The sequence below is a fragment of the Clarias gariepinus genome, chromosome 2 (assembly GCF_024256425.1).
Source record: "Clarias gariepinus isolate MV-2021 ecotype Netherlands chromosome 2, CGAR_prim_01v2, whole genome shotgun sequence".
NCBI classification, from domain to species: Eukaryota; Metazoa; Chordata; class Actinopteri; order Siluriformes; family Clariidae; genus Clarias; species Clarias gariepinus.
The window spans coordinates 33,598,548-33,618,609 of NC_071101.1; the positions used below are offsets into that span (position 1 = coordinate 33,598,548).

The window sequence follows — 20,062 nt, forward strand, 5'->3', positions numbered from 1 at the left end:
TTCTTAAAACATTTTATTTAAATAATAATAATAATAAATAAAAAACTAATTTGGTGAAAACCCAGTAGTGCTCTTTACCCTGAGAACACCACTCCCACAATAAAGCATGGTTTATGAGGCATAAAAATGTATTTGTGCGGATTGTAGAGAGTGACAAAAAAAGCTGGGTGGGGAAGAGAGAGAGAGAGAGAGCGAGAGAGAGAGAGAGAGAGAATTTTGTTATATAAAAAAAGGCTTCAATAAGCTAATATAAGCCCATACGTTTCATACTTAGGTACAATTGCTCTAGGCGTTTTGACCACTACTGCTCGTAAAGACAAAGCACATACAAAATCCAAAGCACATGAAAAAAATAATGGCACAAAACAGAGGTTTGCTTTATTGAAAGTGCACAGACATGGTGGGGGAGCAATGAGCTGGATTTGTGTTATGGTTTTTGTAAGCATTTCAAATTCATGTTTAATTTGGAGTGCTTTGACTCTAAGGGCCAGAGTAAAAAAGTGCGATATAATGATATAATAATAGTAACATAAAATATTCTGCATTTTATATTGTACATAGTGTTAGTCAAATGCTAAACATCCCAAAAAATGTTGCTGGTATTTTTAAAAACTAACAGCACACTAAACAGACTAACAGCACAACAAGCAGCATAGTGGCACAATTTAAATTTTGTGTAGGATAATTACATAGCATCCAATTTGTTCACGAGTGTAAAATATACAGTATGCCTACACAAAAACTGCACTGGTTTCATAGTTTGTTCATAACCCAATTATGAATTATATTTTTTCATGGCCTACAGTAAATGTGCTTTGTTCATCTCATGAATGAATTGTAAAGAAGTAACAGTTAACTCAGAGATGTGCTTTTATGTCAGTGGTTAGGTTGGCAAGCTTGGCAAGACACAGAACATGCTTTCCTCTATAGGTTGTACCACCTCTGGGATTATTCTACAGTGCTACCAGGCCTAGAAACTCAAAGCACAGCGCATAAGTGCACCTGTCTGACTACGTAGATGGAGATGGGAGTGTTTTCCATTGCCCCAACCCTTTATTCAGTTTATTAATCTGACCCACTGTGTTTGGTTGACATGCTCATGATCACAAGACACAATTAAAAGATTCCAGCCAATCAAAACAGCACATTTACATTATTACGGTTGGCTTTTGACTATAAGAAATTAAAACAGAACTACAGTAATAAAGATAGAGAACTGACACGTGGTACCACTGTGTGTGCATCATGAGCCTCAACAGGTAGGTTTTAAAACATATTGAAAATTAATTTCTCATCCTGCTGAGGAGTATCTGTACTGAAAAATAAGATTAATATTTTGAAAGTTAATATAGGTTTCTTTTTTTACTTAAAATGTTATTGAGCTATTGCTTTATGCTAGGCCCGGTTTAATAGATTTAAAAAAGAAAAAAAGCTGTTTTTTATGTGATAAACAATGAAGTATTTAGGCATACATGTTAATTTAGTGCACTGATTAGGATACTTTTGCAAATGTGGATTAGTAGGCAAGTCATTTCACCGCACTGTTGGTGCTTTAGAGTATTTGGGTGGATCACACAGTCCCTGTACATGCTCGATCTCAAATTAACATCTACGGTACATGACTACAGAGCAGACCTCGGTGATGTTTTAAGCTTAAGGTATAATCTTCTCGACTAAATGGATAGGGGATTTGTGCTGGTAATGATAAATGGTTCAACTCATCAAATGAAACTTGTTGGGTGATTTTCAGATCCCACCCAGTTCCAATAATAACTTGTAAGAACATAGATGATATGTTGCTGGCATATGTCAACATTTACCACCAAATTTAGTACTATGTTTTACCAGTGTATAGGCCATGAAAGTGAGAGGTTTAGGTGTCCTTTTAAAATGGTATAAAGTTTTCACACAGACTATAACAAGACCAGACATCTAAAAGTTTAAAAGAGAGAGAGAGAGAGAGAGAGAGAGAGAGAGAGAATTTTGTAATATAAAAAAAGGCTTCAATGAGCTAATATAAGCCCATACGTTTCATACTTAGGTACGTAAAAACATAAATTTCAAATCTAAATGGCAAGTTGTTTCTGCAAAACTTTAGTTTCCAAATTATTGGCACTTTACCAGTTCACTTTATTGATTGTTGAATGGAAAAGCAAGATCTTTTGTCAAGCTGAACATCAAAAGTTTACATAACATGTCTTGTTCCTCAATATTAAGCTATCACTTTGTCATGGCTGCATCAAAAATATTTAATACAATATTCTGGATAGTTGATTGTATAAACCTCTGTGCCTATTTATAACATGAACTGTACATAAGCAGTCAAGGAATAAAATAAATATCCTTTTAAAACATATTCTACGTGTAACAGATTCGATGTGTCTGTTTCCTCTGTCCACTTCCTAATGCGTGTCAAACACTAAGGAAAAACACTAGCCAAGCTCAAGATCACACTCTATGTGATCTATTTCACTATGTGAATGTGTGTTATGTAAACTACTGTATGCCAGCTCTATCTCACATGCATTTTTGGTGTTTGGTGTTTTAGTAGGAATAGCTACCACACCTGGAGACGTCTTTATGTGGTGGTATATAAGGTCTGTTATGTAGATGCAGAACAACTTTTTACTTGCAAACTGAAAAACCTGCACTCTCTGCTCACACTAGATATGTCTTTGTCACTATGTTTCAAAAGTTGTTCCCCAGTTGTATGCTTATACAAAGACAATAAACTGTTAAATGGATATTAAAAGCATAAAATTTAGCTTTACTGAAATAAACAAAAATTATTAAAATGACATGATGTTAGTTCTAGGGTTAACAGATATAGCAGGTAGATCAACCACCTTTTTTATAATCGTGCCATGAATATGCTGTTATGAAAGTCAATATTTGCTGATGGGACAAAAGATGTTCCATTAAAATCAACAATGTGAATAATATATAATATAAACTAAATGAACCAGCCTGGATGTGGTTTAAGGTGTCCTATGGAGTTTGACATAGTTGATCCAGTGTTGAATTTATATGCAGTGATGAATGTTTTCTATAAATTCTTACATTTATTTATTTATTTATTTATTTTTAATTTAATAACCCAAAAATATGTTGGGATTTTCATGAATAACTTTTTTTATATGTACAAAAATCTACTTACAGCAAGCCTCATTTATTCTCTTTTATGAATTAATTAATTGGTAAAAGAGCCTGTATATTTTATTCTTGCTGTAAGTAGGTTTTATGTTACATGTGACTCCTACAGATGCCTGCTGAAACCTTCAGAGGTTAAGGAGTTTATAAAACAGTGCATGCTTGCTGTGGGTACTAAAGCCAGCCATGCCAACAGCCTAGCAGATGTGCTAGTGGAGGGAGACTTGCGCGGCCACTACAGCCATGGACTTAATCGCATGGGTGTGTATGAACTTTATGTTCTGTTAAACATCATTTTGTGTCATGCTTTATGTGTGTGTCATTACACAATGTTGAGAAGTTTTCATTTATTTTGCATATCCTGAAGTATTTTGTTTCTCTTATACCACAGGAATTCATCAGCAATTTATATTTATAATATGTCTGAGCATTTGTGTGTAATGCTATAAATGTGCAAAGCAATTTACTTTTTGTTAATATTTACTTAATTTTCTTGTAAATTTTTTTTTAGTCCTTTTAAAACTAATAAATGTACAACTAAGTTGTCATAAAAATGGACACTATTTTAAATATCGTAAATATATTTTTGTAATTTTGTAAATATATTTTTGAACTGGTATTTCCTTTTATTAGGATTATAATGAACTATAAATATAATGAACTGAAATATAAAGTTGTTAGACATAGTTCTAGATATTTCTACTAATTTCAAGGTTTACAGTGTTTTTATTGTATTGCTGATTATTTGTTCTTTACAGAAATTAATGTTAAAACTTGGCATAATTAAACAAGACTATTTAAAAGTTAAAATCAGTAAAAACTAAACTGGAAATAGGTTTACTAGTCTTGTATTTGTTATATATTACCCTCTAAATAGCACATACTAACGAAATGTAACTATATACTCTAGTTATTACTATCTACGATCTATTACTAATGGGTTGTTTTGCAGTTTTGTATGTAAAGGAGACTCAGGCAGGAATCTGTGCAAAGGAAGGCGAGCCAGTGGTGGAAAAGGAGTCAGCGGCTACAGCGCTTGTGAATGGGATGAACCTACTTGGTCCAGTTGTGGGAAACTACTGCATGAATTTAGCTCTGAAGAAAGCACAAGAAGTGGGCATAGGCTGGGTGGTCGCTCACGGGAAGTCCAACAAGTCCAACAAATTCAGAACATATTTTGAATTAAATTTTTACACTGTAGATACACAGTACAAGTGCTTGTCTGTAAATGAGAATCTGGAAAGTAAAACATTTGTAAACAGAGGTCACCACAAAGATCAGATCATCTAATTTTTATTTTTCCATTTGTCTTTGTTTAGGCTCCAACCATTATGGCATTGCTGGCTACTATTCACTCCAAGCACTGAAAAAAAAACATGATTGTGAGTTTTACAGTGATGTTATTTGTGTATGTGTGAAAGAAATAGGAGAAACAAACACAGTGGTGTGCATGATTAAGTCTGTGTGTGAATGTTGGTGTCTGTCTGTGTGTTACTTTTCTGTGGACATCGTTGTTTGTGTGGGTGTTGTATGGATGCCTATTACTGTAAGTTAAATTTTTAGTGATTTGAGGTATGCATATTTTTTAGACCAATAAGATCTATTTTAATAACAAGTTATTGTATGTATATTGTAGGTTTAGAATAGTTTAGCATTACAACTTTCTCAATTGTTTTTAGAAATTAGGAAGATAAGGTATCTGTCAACTAATTTTTGTTGAAATTGCGAACTTAATACATTTCACCTACTGCACTCTTTTGGTTATAGTCCAAATTAACCTGTGCGTCTTTAATACCCGACTTAACACAACAGGTCACTTTAATCTGCATAATATTTTAGACCTATAACCTAGTGTCCAGACTAGGTTATAGACATTGATAACAGGTAATTAAGGCAATTCACAGAGGCTTTGGTTCAAGAAAGCTCCTGATAAAACATGTTAGTAAAAACTACTAAACTGTAAGTCATATTTAGGCCACTGTATACTATATATCAACCATATTCGGCTAAAATTTGTAGAGATCAAGTAACACAAAATTTAACACTTATCCAGTCTAGATAAAACATGGCTTAACTCTGAGAACATTTCCCTTTTAATGCTTATCCATCAATTATAAGATTATAGCTAAAAATACAATAATGTGAAGTGATTGCATTGTTTTAAAGCATTTTAATGCATTGTTCAAAGCAGCTTTTGGAGCTCTGTCAGGGTTCCCAATCCGCTTATGACTACGCTATTGAGTTCCGAACCCTGGCAGCCACTGCTCAGTGGGACACTCAGTCACTTTATGATACCTTCCTGAATAGGTACCCGCTGCCCCTAATGTCCACAGCCTTCAACCTCCTGCCGGGGGCCCAATTCTTCACAAAATTGGACCTTGCAGCATCTATCACCTGGTCAGGATTAGAGAAGGGGACGAGTGGAAGATTGCCTTTAACACCCCATCGGGGCATTATGAGTATCTGGCCATGCAGTTTGAGTTGGCCAACGCCCCGGCTGAGGCTGCTTGAGAACCAGCTGACTGAAAAATGTGAGTTTCACAGCAGCACCGTCTCTTTCCTGGGCTTCATTGTCACCCCGTCTAGGATACAAATGGACCCCACCAAGCTGAGGGCAGTCGCTGACTGGCCTGCCCCAACAACACGCAAGGAACTTCAGCGCTTCCTGGGGTTCGCAAATTTTTACAGGCGATTCATTTGCAATTATAGTTTGGCAGCCGTCCCACTCATCTCCCCAACTTCAGCCAAGACCCCATTCATTTGGTCGATGCAAGCGGCCAGGTCCTTTCGGGATTTTAAAGAGGCGGTTCACCTGGGTTCCTGTTCTACTTCAACCGGACCCATCCCTTCAGTTTGTGGTCGAAGTAGATGCCTCCGACTCAGGTGCTGGAGCAGCTCTGTCCCAAAGGTCCCTCAAAGACAACAAACTGCATCCGTGCTGTTTTCTCTCCCACCAACTTTACCCTGCCGAGAGGAACTACAGCATTGGTGACTGGGAGCTACTGGCAGTCAAACTCGCTTTGAAAGAGTGAAAGCACTGGCTAGAGGGCAGTGAAATCCCATTCCTGGTTTGGATGGACCATAGGAATTTGGAATATCTCCAGACAGCCAAACGCCTAAACTCTTGTCAAGCAGGTCCCTGTTTTTCTCACGTTTTAATTTCTCCCTGTTCTACCACCCAAGATCTAAGGACACAAAGCAGGATGCTCCCTCTCGCCAGTTCTCTCCAGCCAACGATCGGGCACCTAAAGCCACCATCTTGCTTCCTCATGGGTGCGGCGCTACTAGAAGTTAAATCGCGGGTCAAGAATGCGCTTCATCAACAGCCGGGCCCCTCACAGACACCAGAAGGCAAACTCTTTTGTTCTGGAGGCAAAATGGTCCCATGTTCTGGAATGGGGACATAGCTTGAAACTGGCCTGCCACCCCGGTGCGGCACGCACACTGGCTCTGGTTTACCAACGGTTTTGGTGGCCCACCATGAGAAAGGACACTCACCGCTTTGTAAACGCCTGCGACTTTTGCGCCAGAAGCAAGACCAGCAATAAACCCCCGCTGGCTTCCTTAAACCTCTCCCGATTCCTCGCAGGCCCTGGTCCCACATTGCCCTTGATTTTGTCACAGGACTCCCAGACTCGGGGGTAACACCTGTGTGTTCACGGTGGTGGATCGCTTTTCCAAGTCTGCTCACTTTATTCCACTATCTGGACTACCTACAGCAAAACAAACTGCCGAGCTCTTAATCATGCACATTTTCCGACTTCATGGACTCCCCACAGACATTACATCGGATCGGGGTTCCCAGTTTACCGCTCGGTTCTGGTCCGCCTTCTGTAAGTTAATTGGCGCTATCCCCAGCCTATCTTCCAGCTATCACTCACAGACAATCGGCCAGGCGGAGCGAGCCAACCAGAACCTAAAAGCGACCATTTGGTGCATGATCACAAAGGAACCCCATTCCTGGAACCGGATGTTACAGAGGATCAAGTACCTGTGCCGCTGTGTATTATTGATCCCTGGATTTTGACTCGTTGCCAACCCAGCTCCCCTTCGGATTTTCCTTTCATTTTCTCCCCTGTTTACCTCTCCTGATTCTTGGACTGACTTTTGTGTATGACCCTGCCTGTGTTAGGAATCTGGTTCCAGACTCGCCCCTTTGGATTTGTTCGTTCACCCTTACCTGGCAAAAGACGCTAATTCAAGCTCTCCATTACACAATTAGTGACGCGCTCCCGTCACTGCATTTTCGGAGGACCTACCGCGACGCACACCGCGCTTGTACTCCTAAAGGAAGTTAGTCGAAGCTCTCTGCTCTTCTCTCCTCTATCGCAAAGCGGACCCACGTCAGGAATCAGCATAGCTTTTGGTTGCGCCACCCGCGCTCCTCGCTACAACCGAGGATAATTCGTGCACTTTCACTTCCGGGTTCACAGAGGATTCTCTGACGTCTTTGCCCGGTCCCCTTGTTACATCACGAGGTATTCCCCAAAGCTGTGTGTAAAAATAGGTGTACATCAGATCACAGTAGATCTGCAGTTTCTGAAAAATTCTAGCGAGTCCATCTAGTACCAACAACTATGCCATGATTAAAGTCCATGGCATTACATGTTTCTCCATTCTGAAAATTCACGTAAATGTTACCTGAATCTCATGACTTAGTAACATTGTTACTAAATGAAATTTCTTACTTGTTGTGCACAGGGGATGTGCTACACTAATTCCTCTCCTTTAGTGGTTCCAACACGAGCTAAAGAGGTCAGTATTAATCACTTTACAGTTTTTAATTATTTATATTTTCACTGTAGGTACTCTTTTATTACAACATAGCCTAGACATGATGAGTTCACACAACACATAGGGCTTCGTTATGGCAACACACCAATTCTACTTTTAACATACACCTGATCTCAGATCAAATACTGATTACATTTTCAGCCTAAGCAAGCTAATAAAGTCTGCTAAGAAGTTGTGCAAAATTCAATTAAATTCAATTTTATTTATAGAGTGTATATATTGCATAGTGCTTTAAACAATGGTCATTTTCGCAAAGCAGCTTTACAGAATTAAAAAATTAGAAAATAATAAAAATTAGAAAGTTCTTGTCACAAACCATGTGACAATTTGCTGCCAGCATGCTTGTAAACAATATTGGAAGTCCCAAAACAAATGGTTATGACTATAACCTCTGTTCCCTAAAGGAGAGGAACGAGGTACAACACATATTGTATGTCCTGGCTAAAGCCACCTATATTCACACCATAAAGGCAGGCAACCTGTGGTGACGTAGGTGTAGCCCCGCCCACACCTATAAACCATCGTCACCACGGTTGACTTTCCGTTCAACAGCCGCTCTTTGCCGAGCGTAACTGTGAGCCGGGGCAGCAATGTGTTGTACCTTGTTCCTCTCCTTTAGGGAACAGAGGTTATAGTCATAACTAGTGATGCGCGGGTCGGGTATTTTTCCAACCCGTGGGTCCCGCTTTTATGAAATTATTTGGCCCGCCCCAGCCCGAACCACACCTGTGTATCTATTTTTACAACCCGCCCCGCCCCGCGACCATTAAATAGACATACTAGGCATTGTAATTCAAATGAAAACAGCCTTTATTTCAGCCTGAAAGTGCTAAGAAACATTACCCTGTAAACTGGCAACGACATATAATTATGAATATAAACAATAAATCAGGTCATATTAATAACAAGATAATGATTCACATTTTAAACATTTACAAAGCAGCGTTTGTAATCTGAGCTAAACAATGTTTTATTTTAGATTTGTATAGGGCAGGCCTACAGTTTACAGCCTGCGCTAAATAACCACTGACATTTTTTTTTTCATTTATCATTTACGTTTGCTGTGCAAAAAAGAATTGCTAAAACATTAGATTTAGCAGCCTGACCTTTTTTTCTTTTAATGAAGACACTTTTTTAATGTCAATTTCTTTTAAACCGCATCACTAGTCATAACCATTCATTCCCTTTCAGTCAACTCACTCGGTACAACACATATTGCATGGGACATATATTCACGCCCCACCGAGCATCTACTAAAGTCAGCCACAAGAACCTTGATAGCTACTGCATCATGGACCCTGCAGAGAGGACAGAATGAGCCACCGAGAAGGATATCCTTTAATAGTAAAGAAGGAAAGGCCTTTTTCTAATAGTTCTTGTAGAAAAGATAAAATCTCCATAATGGAGCACTGAAATGGAAGAACATTACGTTCTCTACACCATTGCTCAAAAGCTCGCCACTTGTAAGCATATAAGCCACTCGTAGAAGAGGCCTGAGCACTTTGAATAATCTCAATCACATTCGGGGGAAGCCCTTTAGCTAGCAGATTGGACCTTTCAACAGGTAAGCGTGCAAGTTCCACAGCTCGGGACGCGGGTGCACTACCTCTTCCCTATCTGAGACAGAAGGTCCCTGAGGAGAGGAAGTTTCCATGGCTTTGCTGCTAGCAGGCTAACTATCTTTGCATACCACAACTTCGCTATACCCTCTCTATGACAGGCAGAATCAGTTCTACCAAAGAAAAAGCATACAAAAGAGCTGGGGGCCATGAGTGTGCCAGCAAATCGTTCCCCAGAGGGACATTGCGATCTGTTATTCAGAAGAATAGTGGGCAGTGAGCATTCTCTTTGGATTCAAAGAGATCCACTGCTACCCTTCCGAAGTGCTCCCAGACCTGAGCTACCACTCATGAGTGTAACTTCTATTCCTTCACAAGCAGGCCCCCTCTGGAAAGCAGGTCCACCCCCAGATTCAGGTTCCCTGGAATGTGATTGGCCCTGAGTGACAGAAGATGAACACTGGACCATGGCAATAGAGAATGAAATAGTTTTTGCAGGGGAAGTGAACGAGTCCCCCCTTGTCTGTTTATATATGACACCACTGTTGTGTTGTCTGTCTTGATCAGAACATGATGGCCTGTCAGAGTCTGACGAAAATGTCTCAGGGCTGAAGACACTGCTACCAGCTCCAAATAGTTGATGTGAATCCTGTGTTGTTCCTGTGACATCACGACGCCCTGACCGCGGAGCCGTCGCACAGAGCGCCCCAGCCGCTGAGGGAGGCATCTGTTGACACCACTTTACAAAATGACCTGCCTGACCCTGCCTATCGGAGATCCCTGATGTAACAGCCTGGATTCCCTCCAGGGCAAAAGAGCTAATGCATGACGGCGTCACTGTCAGCCTCCTGTTGAGGTGGCGCGCCACACATAGACAGTGAGAGCCCACTTAGCGCTGAAATGCACGCATGTTCAAAAGCCCGAGAGGCACCACAGCGATCATAGATGCCATCATTCCCATTAACTGTAAAAACACTCGGAAACAAAGTTTGTGTTGCAACTGAAACAGAGCAAGGCAGCGCTGAAACGCGGCTATTTTGTGCTCTGAAAGACGTGCTCGGCTGGTAACGGAGCATATCTTCAGACCCAGAAATGAAAACTGTTGACTCGGAGTCAGTGAGCTTTTCTGCATGTTTACTGAGAACCCTAAAGTCTGAATGTGAGACAGAACTAGTGCTGTCTTTTTCTCCGCCTGCTCGCTTGAGCTCACTATTAGTGCCCAGTCGTATAAATAGGCCAATATGCCAATGCCTCTCTCCCGAAAAGGAGACAGCACTGCCTCGACACACTTCCTAAATACTAGGTACTCATAGGCCACGCCCCCCTGAAGCACAGCAGTGCCGGCGGCCGACACCACAGTGTTGACTACGAAAGAGAAGCGCAGGGCACTTGCTGTAAGTTCCTGAGAATTTTTTAACATGCCACAACTGGGGTTCATAACTTCAATAGATACACTTGAGTGTGAGGGGGGTAATTGTGCTTGGGAGACTGTGTTAGAGAACTGCAACGCCGTTTGGGAATGATTCCCTGAACATAACATAGCGGCCTCTTGGGCGGCATTGAGAGAGGAGAAACCGTGTCTCCCTGCTGCCAGAGCTCCTCTCCCTCTAAAATCTGAGCCAGGAGGAGTGAGGATTTTTCCTCCTAGTCGCTGAATCCTTCGGGAGGCCCGGTGGGGGGCCCATACACCAGGCCGACTGCTGTGGGTTTTGCCCGGGAGGTTGTTGCTTCACCAGGCGAAGCTGCCGGCAGGGGTCTTTTATGAGGGGGCTGCGAAATGGTAATTTTTCGAGCCTGTTTGGGCTTCACTTCTCGTCGCGGAATGATGTCTTACAACGCTTAATGGCATCGAGTGACTGGACGAACAAACCCTCAGCAGACAGCGGTTCATCCAAGTAGACGGCCCTGTCTTTATCTGTGATGTCAGAGAGTGTGAGCCTTAAATGCCTCTGTGCTACCACTGTGCTCGCCATTCCTTTCCAGAGAAAAAAAAGCAGCACAACGAGACATGCGCAAAATGCACTCTGGCGCGGTCCTGACCTCGTTAAGCAGCGCACATAACGGGCTCTCCTGAGGCACCAGTAAGCCGAGCTCTGCCAAACATATTGCCTGATATGTTTGAAGCAGCGTAACGGAATTAAGCGCTCAAGCAGTGCCCGCTTGAGCGTGATAAATCTTTTCCAGCTGGGCAGAGGAGAATCTACAGTGTTTGGACGGAAGGACAGTTGGACACATGATTATGAGAGGGTGCCAAATAAGCAGTGAAAGATGGCTCCATTGGCGGTAGGCTAATAGTCCTGCTTTGTAAGCTCCGTTTAATTACCCACTGTCTGAAACGCGGGTCGACAGCGGCTTTCTCCATGACGACGTTAACTTGCGACAAAGTCGAGAAACACAGGCAAGCAATTTTTGACGGTTGTCGGTTCAGGAGGGGAAAAAACCCGCGAACCATGACGGTTTTTGAGCCGGCTATAGGGAGGGCCACTCCACCTCCAGCTTCTGGGCCGCTTGGCGGTAGAGAGTGAAAAATTAAGTGTCTTCCCAAGCCGCTAACGCAGTAGCAGCGGAGCTCTGAGCAGGCGGCAAAATTTCATGCTCGTCCTCCGACAAGCCATGCATTTCTAGGCCGATGTCGAGCACGTCATCATCCTTGAAAGCACGCTGCTTGGTGCCTGGCTCCTGGCCAGCTCTGTAGGAGAGCTTACGGTCCTCCGAACCCTCGAAATACTCTATTTGGTCTGCCAAGCTAAGCTGACGAAAACTCCTCATCAGCAGACACAGGTGAAGCTGGGACTGCTTAATTGGAAAGGAGGGGGTCCTGCTGAGCAACTGTATTTTTCCGCATGGAGAATTCTCAGACAGATGGGGCACGCTTCGTGCTGGTTCTTCTTATGCAAGGAGCAGCCACACTCCTGAGTACAGGGGCGAACATCTAACTTCTTCTTTGCCACATTAGCTTCCATGCTCATGCCAGCAAGCACTGTTAACGCAGCTAAACAAAAGCCAACCAAACTGAGATGTCGTTAATATTCCGACTCACAGTGATCTTAAAGTCAGCGCTCCGCGGGTAGACGACTCACCAAAATGAGGCTGTTGTCGCTTTACAAGCGCAGTCTTGTAAAGTCAAATGTAGAGTTGGCTAACAGCATCTAGAAAGCTTCTACAGAAAAGGTGTTTACAGCGAGGTGAAGAGCGTAAGAACTGAAAGTCAACCGTGGTGATAATGGTTTATAGGTGTAGGCGCTACACCTACGTCACCACAGGTTTGCCTGCCTTTACGGCGTGAATATAGGTGTCTTCAGCCAGGACACAAGACGGCGTGATATCCCATACAATATGTGTTGTACCGAGTGAATTGACTGAAAGGGAACTCTATTATTATAAGATTTATATTTTTATAATTGATTTACCTGTAGTTTTTATCTGTATTTATAACATCAAGTTGTGTTCCAGGAATTTAACATAAACACAAACATATAACCAGAATCATGTTTTAAACATTTAATTTATGGGACAGATATTCGAATAATTTAGTGATTTTAATAAACGAAATACATAATGAATAATTAAACTGAATTTAGTTTACAGTTAAATAGGTTCCTATATGAAAAATAAATAAAACAATATAAGGTACAAGAACTATGATTTTAGATATCACTTAGTTTCTATACATAGACATCTATACATACATAGTACATACATACATACATACATACATAAATACATAAATACATACGTACATAGTATATGTGCACTCATCGATCAACCATAACATTAAAATTGATTATCAGTAATATATCAGCAACCTGCTGACAGGATCGTGGGCACCCAAGGCTCACCCATGCCCACTGGGACCAAAGGCTAAACTGTCTGCTTAATTGAAAAGTACAAATTAATAAAAAAGTAAATGCAGGCAAAGAGCCCAAACTTCAATCTAAGTAGACATCCACTGGATGTGCCAGACAAACAAAGTTTGACTCACAGAACTTAACACCCCCCACCCCTGCTACCCACAGCACCCAAAGAACCTGCTGGCAATTTCCTTGGGCGAGACCCGAGATGTCTTGTGGAGTTTTGCAAGCCAAGTTAGGAGGAATGACCCAGTACTGGGCATAATGTTTTGCATTGTAATGTTATGGCTCTTTTCTGTATATATAATAAATTGTGTGTGTGTGTTTTGTTTTGTGTAAAGTGCACTTTGGGAACAAACCCTATTAGCATTGCAGCTCCTGCTAAGGATGGAGACAGTTTTGTGCTGGACATGGCAACCTCGGCTGCTGCTATTGGAAAGGTAGGCACAAACACACATGCGGATAACTGGAAACATCAGAAAAATTTAATGTCCTCTTTTTCCCTTTCACCCTCCCAGGTGGAGCTTCATGCACGTAATAGCTGCTTAATCCCAGAGGGTTGGGGTTGTGATGCTAATGGCCTTCCCTGTTCTGACCCCCAGGCAGTGCTGTCCGGAGGAGGCCTATTGCCTGTGGGTGGAAGTGAGATGACAGGTCTCTGTTTTTGTCTGGTCCAACACTTCCTGCTCCATGAGGCTCTCTCATGCCCAATTTGGTATCACATGCCTACAGCAGCCTGTAGTCACCCCTGTCATTACAACCACTAATAATGTAAACCAAGGTCTTTCATATGGTGAATATTACTGTAAGGAGACATTTATTTAACTTTCTTGAGAGGAGTCTCAGCACTATATAAGAGTTCTAACTAAAAGAGGAGATTTTTGGATTGAGGGCTTTATACTTTTCTGCTTTGATTGTAACAAGACAAGCTGCATAAAATTGTAATAATTTACTGACACAAAGAAAGAGAGAGAGAGAGAGAGAGAGAGAGAGAACCATAACCCAAACTAAGACTTATTATGATATATTGGATAAACCAAACAATTTAGGCATTCAGCAAAGGCAGATTTTTTTCTTTTTTTAAATAGTTGTAATTACTAGTACAGTGAAACCTCAGATTGCAAGTAACATGGTTTGCGAGTGTTTCGCAAGACGAGAAAAAATGGAAAAAACATTTTTACTTAAAAAATGTACAAGTCTTGGTTTATCATGTATCATGCATATGCTTCTTATTTTGACATCGAGCGTCACGTGATCACAATTGAGCTAATGTTTTTCTTTCTCTTGCGCTGCAGAATTATGGGTAATCGTCTTCCCTGCTGGGTCTTAGTGTGCGTCTCTCATTGGTATATTCTGTAAGCGTGTGTACAGTGTGCGTGTACTGGTTTTATGACACACGTGTGTGTGTGCGCATGTAAAGCAAAGGAAAGTCTCATTAGAGAGATTAATGATTCATTTTCTCTCTTTTTATCAATTCAATTCAATTCAATTTTATTTGTATAGCGCTTTTAACGATTTACATCATCACAAAGCAGCTTTACACAATCAAAAGAATTCAGTTTGTATGAAATGTGAATATGTATGAATCAAAATTATATGATTGTCCCTGATGAGCAAGCCTAGGACGACGGCAACAGTGGCAAGGAAAAACTCCCTGAGATGGTAATAGGAAGAAACCTTGAGAGGAACCAGACTTAACAGGGAACCCATCCTCATCTGGATGAAAACAGATAGCAGGGATTGATGTGCATAATAATATTCGAGACTGGAAGTTCAGTATAAGAGGAGATGTGTAAGATTAAAGTCCAGTTTGTTCCTGGAGGCTCAGGTAGACTGTGAGAAATTCCAGTCCTGAACTATTGAGTGACTGAAGTCACAGGTCCTCAGAGAACAGCTGTCTGCATCAGTCGAGGACAGGACCACCTTCATGGAAAAGTGGAACCAACCCCAGTCACCACACGCATTCCAGGCAGACCACACGGGGGCATCCATGTGATGAGATCTCCAACCAGAAGCAGGACTCCAGGATGAGTTAGAGAGGTCCAGCGGGCAGAGGGGGTCTGGATCACTGGCAGCTCAGAAGCGACATGTATAGCTGGACAGAGAGATAGGTAGAGGAAAAAGGAGAGACGGAGAGAGAGAGAGGATAGAGCAGAAAAGGAGAGAGCAAAAGAGATGGAGAAATAACAGTTAGGTATGGTCACAGTCTAACAATGTATAAGGTGAATGTATCAGCCTATCGTTATGTGTGCGTGCGCATAATTTGACACCGTGCCCCTTCACACACACACACTCTCACCTTTACACACACCCCCACCCCCTCCTCCCCTAGGCTTTACACTTACACACACAAACACACACACACACACACTCCGCTCTACACAGAAACAGTGCTCTGTCGCGGTACTTTATAATAGTAAGGTGCAGGTTCATTTGTTTGTTTGTTTTACTTTACAGCAGTGATTATGTTAGTGTGCGCTCACGCGAGTGTCATTAGCGATGTTCCTTGCAAATTTTTCCGATAAAACAGTCTTTCCGGTAATGTGTGTGTGTGTGTGTGTGTGGGTGTGTGTGTGTGTGTATGTGTGTGTGAAACTCAAATAAGAGAGGAGAAAGGTTTACTGTGTAAGATGAGAAGGGGGAGAGGGGGAGGGGGTGATTCCTCCTCTCCTCTTACTTTAGCTTTACACACATACACAAACACACGCACGCACAAACACACAGCGCCTGCATGCATAACCAGAAACACTTATCTGTGGGGATTTATTTTTACTTTTTTAAAAGGTAAAGTGCAGATTAATTTGTTTTATTTTTACTTTATATTTTGTATTTATTATTTATTATTTCTATGTATCAATTTTTTTGGACTGTGTTTTTTGCTTTGACGTACAAGTGTTTTGGAATATGAGCCCACTTCTGGAACGAATTATGCTCGCAATCCAAGGTTCCACTGTATTACTTATATCATTTATTTTATCTTTACAATAATAAAATAATATGAATTATAAAATTATAATTACTATAAATAATATTAATAGCAAGACACCCCCCAAAGATCTGATCCCAAAATTGTTGAGGCAATGATTTTTTTATAGCACTTATAAACAAAGTAATTGATTTTATATAAAATAGATAACAAACTTTTGGAAGAGCTGATATTGAAAAATAAGTTTCTTCGTTGCTGCAGCAGTGAGCGCACTTTACATGTGGCTGAATCACACCACCCTGCTGTTGTTTTTCCTATTTTCCTAAATCCGCATTCCCTTTAGTGTGAATTATTTGCACTGTATACCGTCTACACATCTGTTTGCCTAAACAGTTTATGAATTGGAGGAGTGTTTTTTCAAGCATTTAATATAGAGTATATCGATTAATGTGGTCACAATCTGTGTGGCAGGAGGTTATAAGGGTTATGGCCTGGCAATAATGGTGGAGGTTTTCTGCGGGATTCTCTCTGGTTCGAACTATAGCAAACATGTACGAATGTGGCGAATGGCAGACTGCAAGGCAAACCTGGTATTTACATTTACATTTGTACATTTTCTTGTATTAAATGTAAAAGCACTCTAGTACTCAGAATGTACTGTACACCGGCCCTTTAAAATGTTTTTATTGTGCTCCAGGGTCAGTGCTTTGTGGCATTAATCCCAGCATTCTTCGCCGATGGATTCAATGATAGGATGTCTGATTTGCTGTCCATACACCGGAACCTTAAGCCAGTAAGTATTTGTAACTCCTGTAACCAGAGGGAGAGGTAGAGGTTATTCATTTTTGTTAATGTCCTCAGGCAGTGCCAGAGATGCCTGTGATGGTCCCAGGAGACCTGGAGCGGAGACACAACCAGACCTGCCGTGAGCTGGATGGCATCCCGTACTCTCTGAGTGTGGTTAAGCATATGGTGCATACCCCCCCCCCACACACACACACACACTTGCAATAATTAAGGCTTGCACATCTACATACATACAAATGTTTGTACATACTACATACTGTATGCATCCCATTTATATGGCACATATTCAAATTTATAAATGTCAGTATATTACATTTCCATATGGGATGGGCTGATACTTAGGGATTCTCGGTGAGTATCAGTGATAATTTGCTGCTATCTGTATTTATGGCTTGATGGCCTTCATGTTAATGCCATCTTTTAAATGAACTATAAGACAAAATAAAATACAGAAGGAGTCCGTGTGGTGGATGTTATACTGACATCACCTGGATGTAAAAATGACATTACAGCATCAAATGAATAGTATTACTGTACGTACTGTATTTCACGTTGACAGTTTAAAATGGTATAGGTCGATAGCACCCTCTAGTGGACAAAAGTGCGTTAAAGACGTTAACCCTTTCGTGCACAAGGTATCTTGTATCAAGGTTCTGCCTTGATATCAAATATTATAATGCAAAAGGATGGACCATCAGTTTAAAAGGGATAAAACATTATGCTAATAATAATAATAATAATAATAATAATTATTATTATTATTATTATTATTATTATTATTATTATGAGTATGAATATTATTATTATTAAATACAGATCTAAAATACATAATGATGTAGATATTTTTAAATAAATGATTTCTGAACATACTAAATTTACAGTTGCATGAGTGTTGTAAAATATTTTTTTACTTTGTATATATGATATAATATAATTATAATATATTCCTTGGGATTAATCAAGTATTTTATTAGTTCAACTCAATTCAATTTTATTTGTATAGCGCTTTTAACAATTGTCATTGTCACAAAGCAGCTTTTGATTACTTTACAATCAAAAGAATTATTTAAGGTTCTATGCAATGTAAATGCGTATGAATCAGAATTATCAGATAGTCCCTGGTGAGCAAGCCGTGGGTGACAGTGGCAAGGAAAAACTAGGTATAGGAAGAAACCTTGAGAGGAACCAGACTCAACAGGGAACCCATCCTCATTTGGGTAAAACAGAAAGCAGGAATTGATTTGCATTTATACAATGTGTTAGGTGGCAGGCAGTTCGGCTATAATAGTTGATGTTAATTGATGTTAATATGAAGTCCAGGTTGTTATTGGAGACTCAGGTAGACTTGTAGGAAATTCCAGTCTTGAACTATCAAGCAACTGCAGCCAAGTCATGTCCTCAGGGAACAGTTTTCAACACCATTCGAGGCCAGAACCATCTTCATGGTAGAGTGAAACCACCCCCTGACACCAGACGCATCCCAAAGAGACACATGGGGCATCCATGTGACGAGATCTCTAACCAGAAGCGTGTAGCTCGACAGAGAGAGGAAAGGAGAGAGAGAGGGGGAGAGAGGGAAAGGAGAGAAGGGGAGAGAGAACAGGAGAGCGGAGAGCAGAAGAGGAAAGATAACAGTTAGTTATGGTCGCAGTCACATAATGTATAATAAGAATGAATATTTAGTGTAGAGTACAAGCAGAGACTCCGGCATAACTAAAAGGGAGAGCCAGAAGGAAACACAGACATGAGGGCTTCCTGAGATGTAAAGCAAACAATCACCTCACCATCAACAAACCTGAGTAATCAATGAGAGTGAGGAAGACAGCATCTAAACATACCAGTTCACCATAATACTCTACGTCCATGAGTCCTCCAGATCTGCTCCTTTACCTAAGGCAAATCTATTTATAAAAATGCTTGGCTAAATAAATAGGTTTTTAGCCTGGACCTAAACACTGTCCCGAATACTATTTGAAAGACTATTCCATAATTTTTGGCTTTTTAAGAAAGATACTGCGGTGCAAGACCATTTAATGCTTTGTATGTCAAGAGTATTATTTTAAAACAATGCGAAATTTCACAGGAAGCCAATGCAGTGAAGATAAGATAGGGGTGATGTGCTCGTATCTTCTGGTTCTAGTGAGGACTCTCGCTGCTGCTTTCTGGACTAGCTGAAGCTTATTTATGCATCTAGTTGAACAACCAGACAGCATTACAATAGTCCAACCTGAAAACAAAGTTTCTCTAAATGAGTTTGTTTATTGACATTTATATTACTTTACATTTATGCTTTCAAGTAATTTTGCTGCTGTAATCTTATTTTTCCCTAAATTGATTTTTTTATTACAAAGACTTTTTTGTCTTTTCTGATTTTTGTCACTTCCAATATAAAATATGTCCACTGACATACAATATATAAAAATTTTACACATAAATATGTATTTAAAAATAAACTAAATAACTAATTATGCTAAATGTAATGCCTTATAATAATGTGTGATGTAATTTTTATAAAATGTCATTTCATAACTATTTTTATTTCCTACTGTTATAGATGTTGTAGAGTATATCTAATTCTTCTTTCTTTTTGCAATTATCAGAATGAGGTTGCCAGCACATTGGGAGTGACTTTTCTGCTGCCCACCAACAGACTCACTGAGTAAAATGGCAGGCTTCAACTTTAGGTGCCACTAGCGTACTGTACATGAATAAAACATTACTTTCAATTACTTATGTCAAGACATCTGCTGTTTAAAAAAAGTTGGATTTCCATGAAATATTAAATACTCTTAAAACAGAATTAATTTTTTTTTATGTTTTTTAAATTATGTGATGTATTTACAGCTTGTGATACAGTGAGACAAAAAATTTAAAGAGCTGTTAATCTAAACAAGTGAGGAGCGAATACCCAAGAAGCATATATATGCATACTGTATATATGTGAATTGTATGTGATTTGGGGGTAAAATATCTCT

The 20,062-nt window shown here is 40.3% G+C and overlaps 1 protein-coding gene across 1 annotated transcript; it reads left to right on the forward strand.

Annotated features, from left to right (window-relative positions):
- Positions 1–1,245: 1,245 nt before the first annotated feature.
- LOC128515678 (uncharacterized oxidoreductase YjmC-like) lies at positions 1,246–19,771 on the forward strand. Its single transcript, XM_053489792.1, has 11 exons — positions 1,246–1,259; positions 3,263–3,411; positions 4,103–4,290; positions 4,469–4,529; positions 7,850–7,905; positions 13,696–13,794; positions 13,873–14,008; positions 16,752–16,870; positions 16,978–17,073; positions 17,142–17,252; positions 19,688–19,771. Exons 1-11 carry the CDS (start codon positions 1,246–1,248, stop codon positions 19,748–19,750), a joined length of 1,092 nt encoding a protein of 363 aa, XP_053345767.1. The 3' UTR covers positions 19,751–19,771.
- Positions 19,772–20,062: the final 291 nt, after the last annotated feature.

Excerpts from the sequence above, each read along its gene's own strand:
- LOC128515678 (XM_053489792.1), top strand. Across the intron at positions 4,530-7,849 it reads AGCACTGAAAAAAAAACATG|AGGGGATGTGCTACACTAAT; the intron begins ATTGTGAGTTTT and ends CTTGTTGTGCAC. Across the intron at positions 17,253-19,687 it reads TGAGTGTGGTTAAGCATATG|AATGAGGTTGCCAGCACATT; the intron begins GTGCATACCCCC and ends TGCAATTATCAG.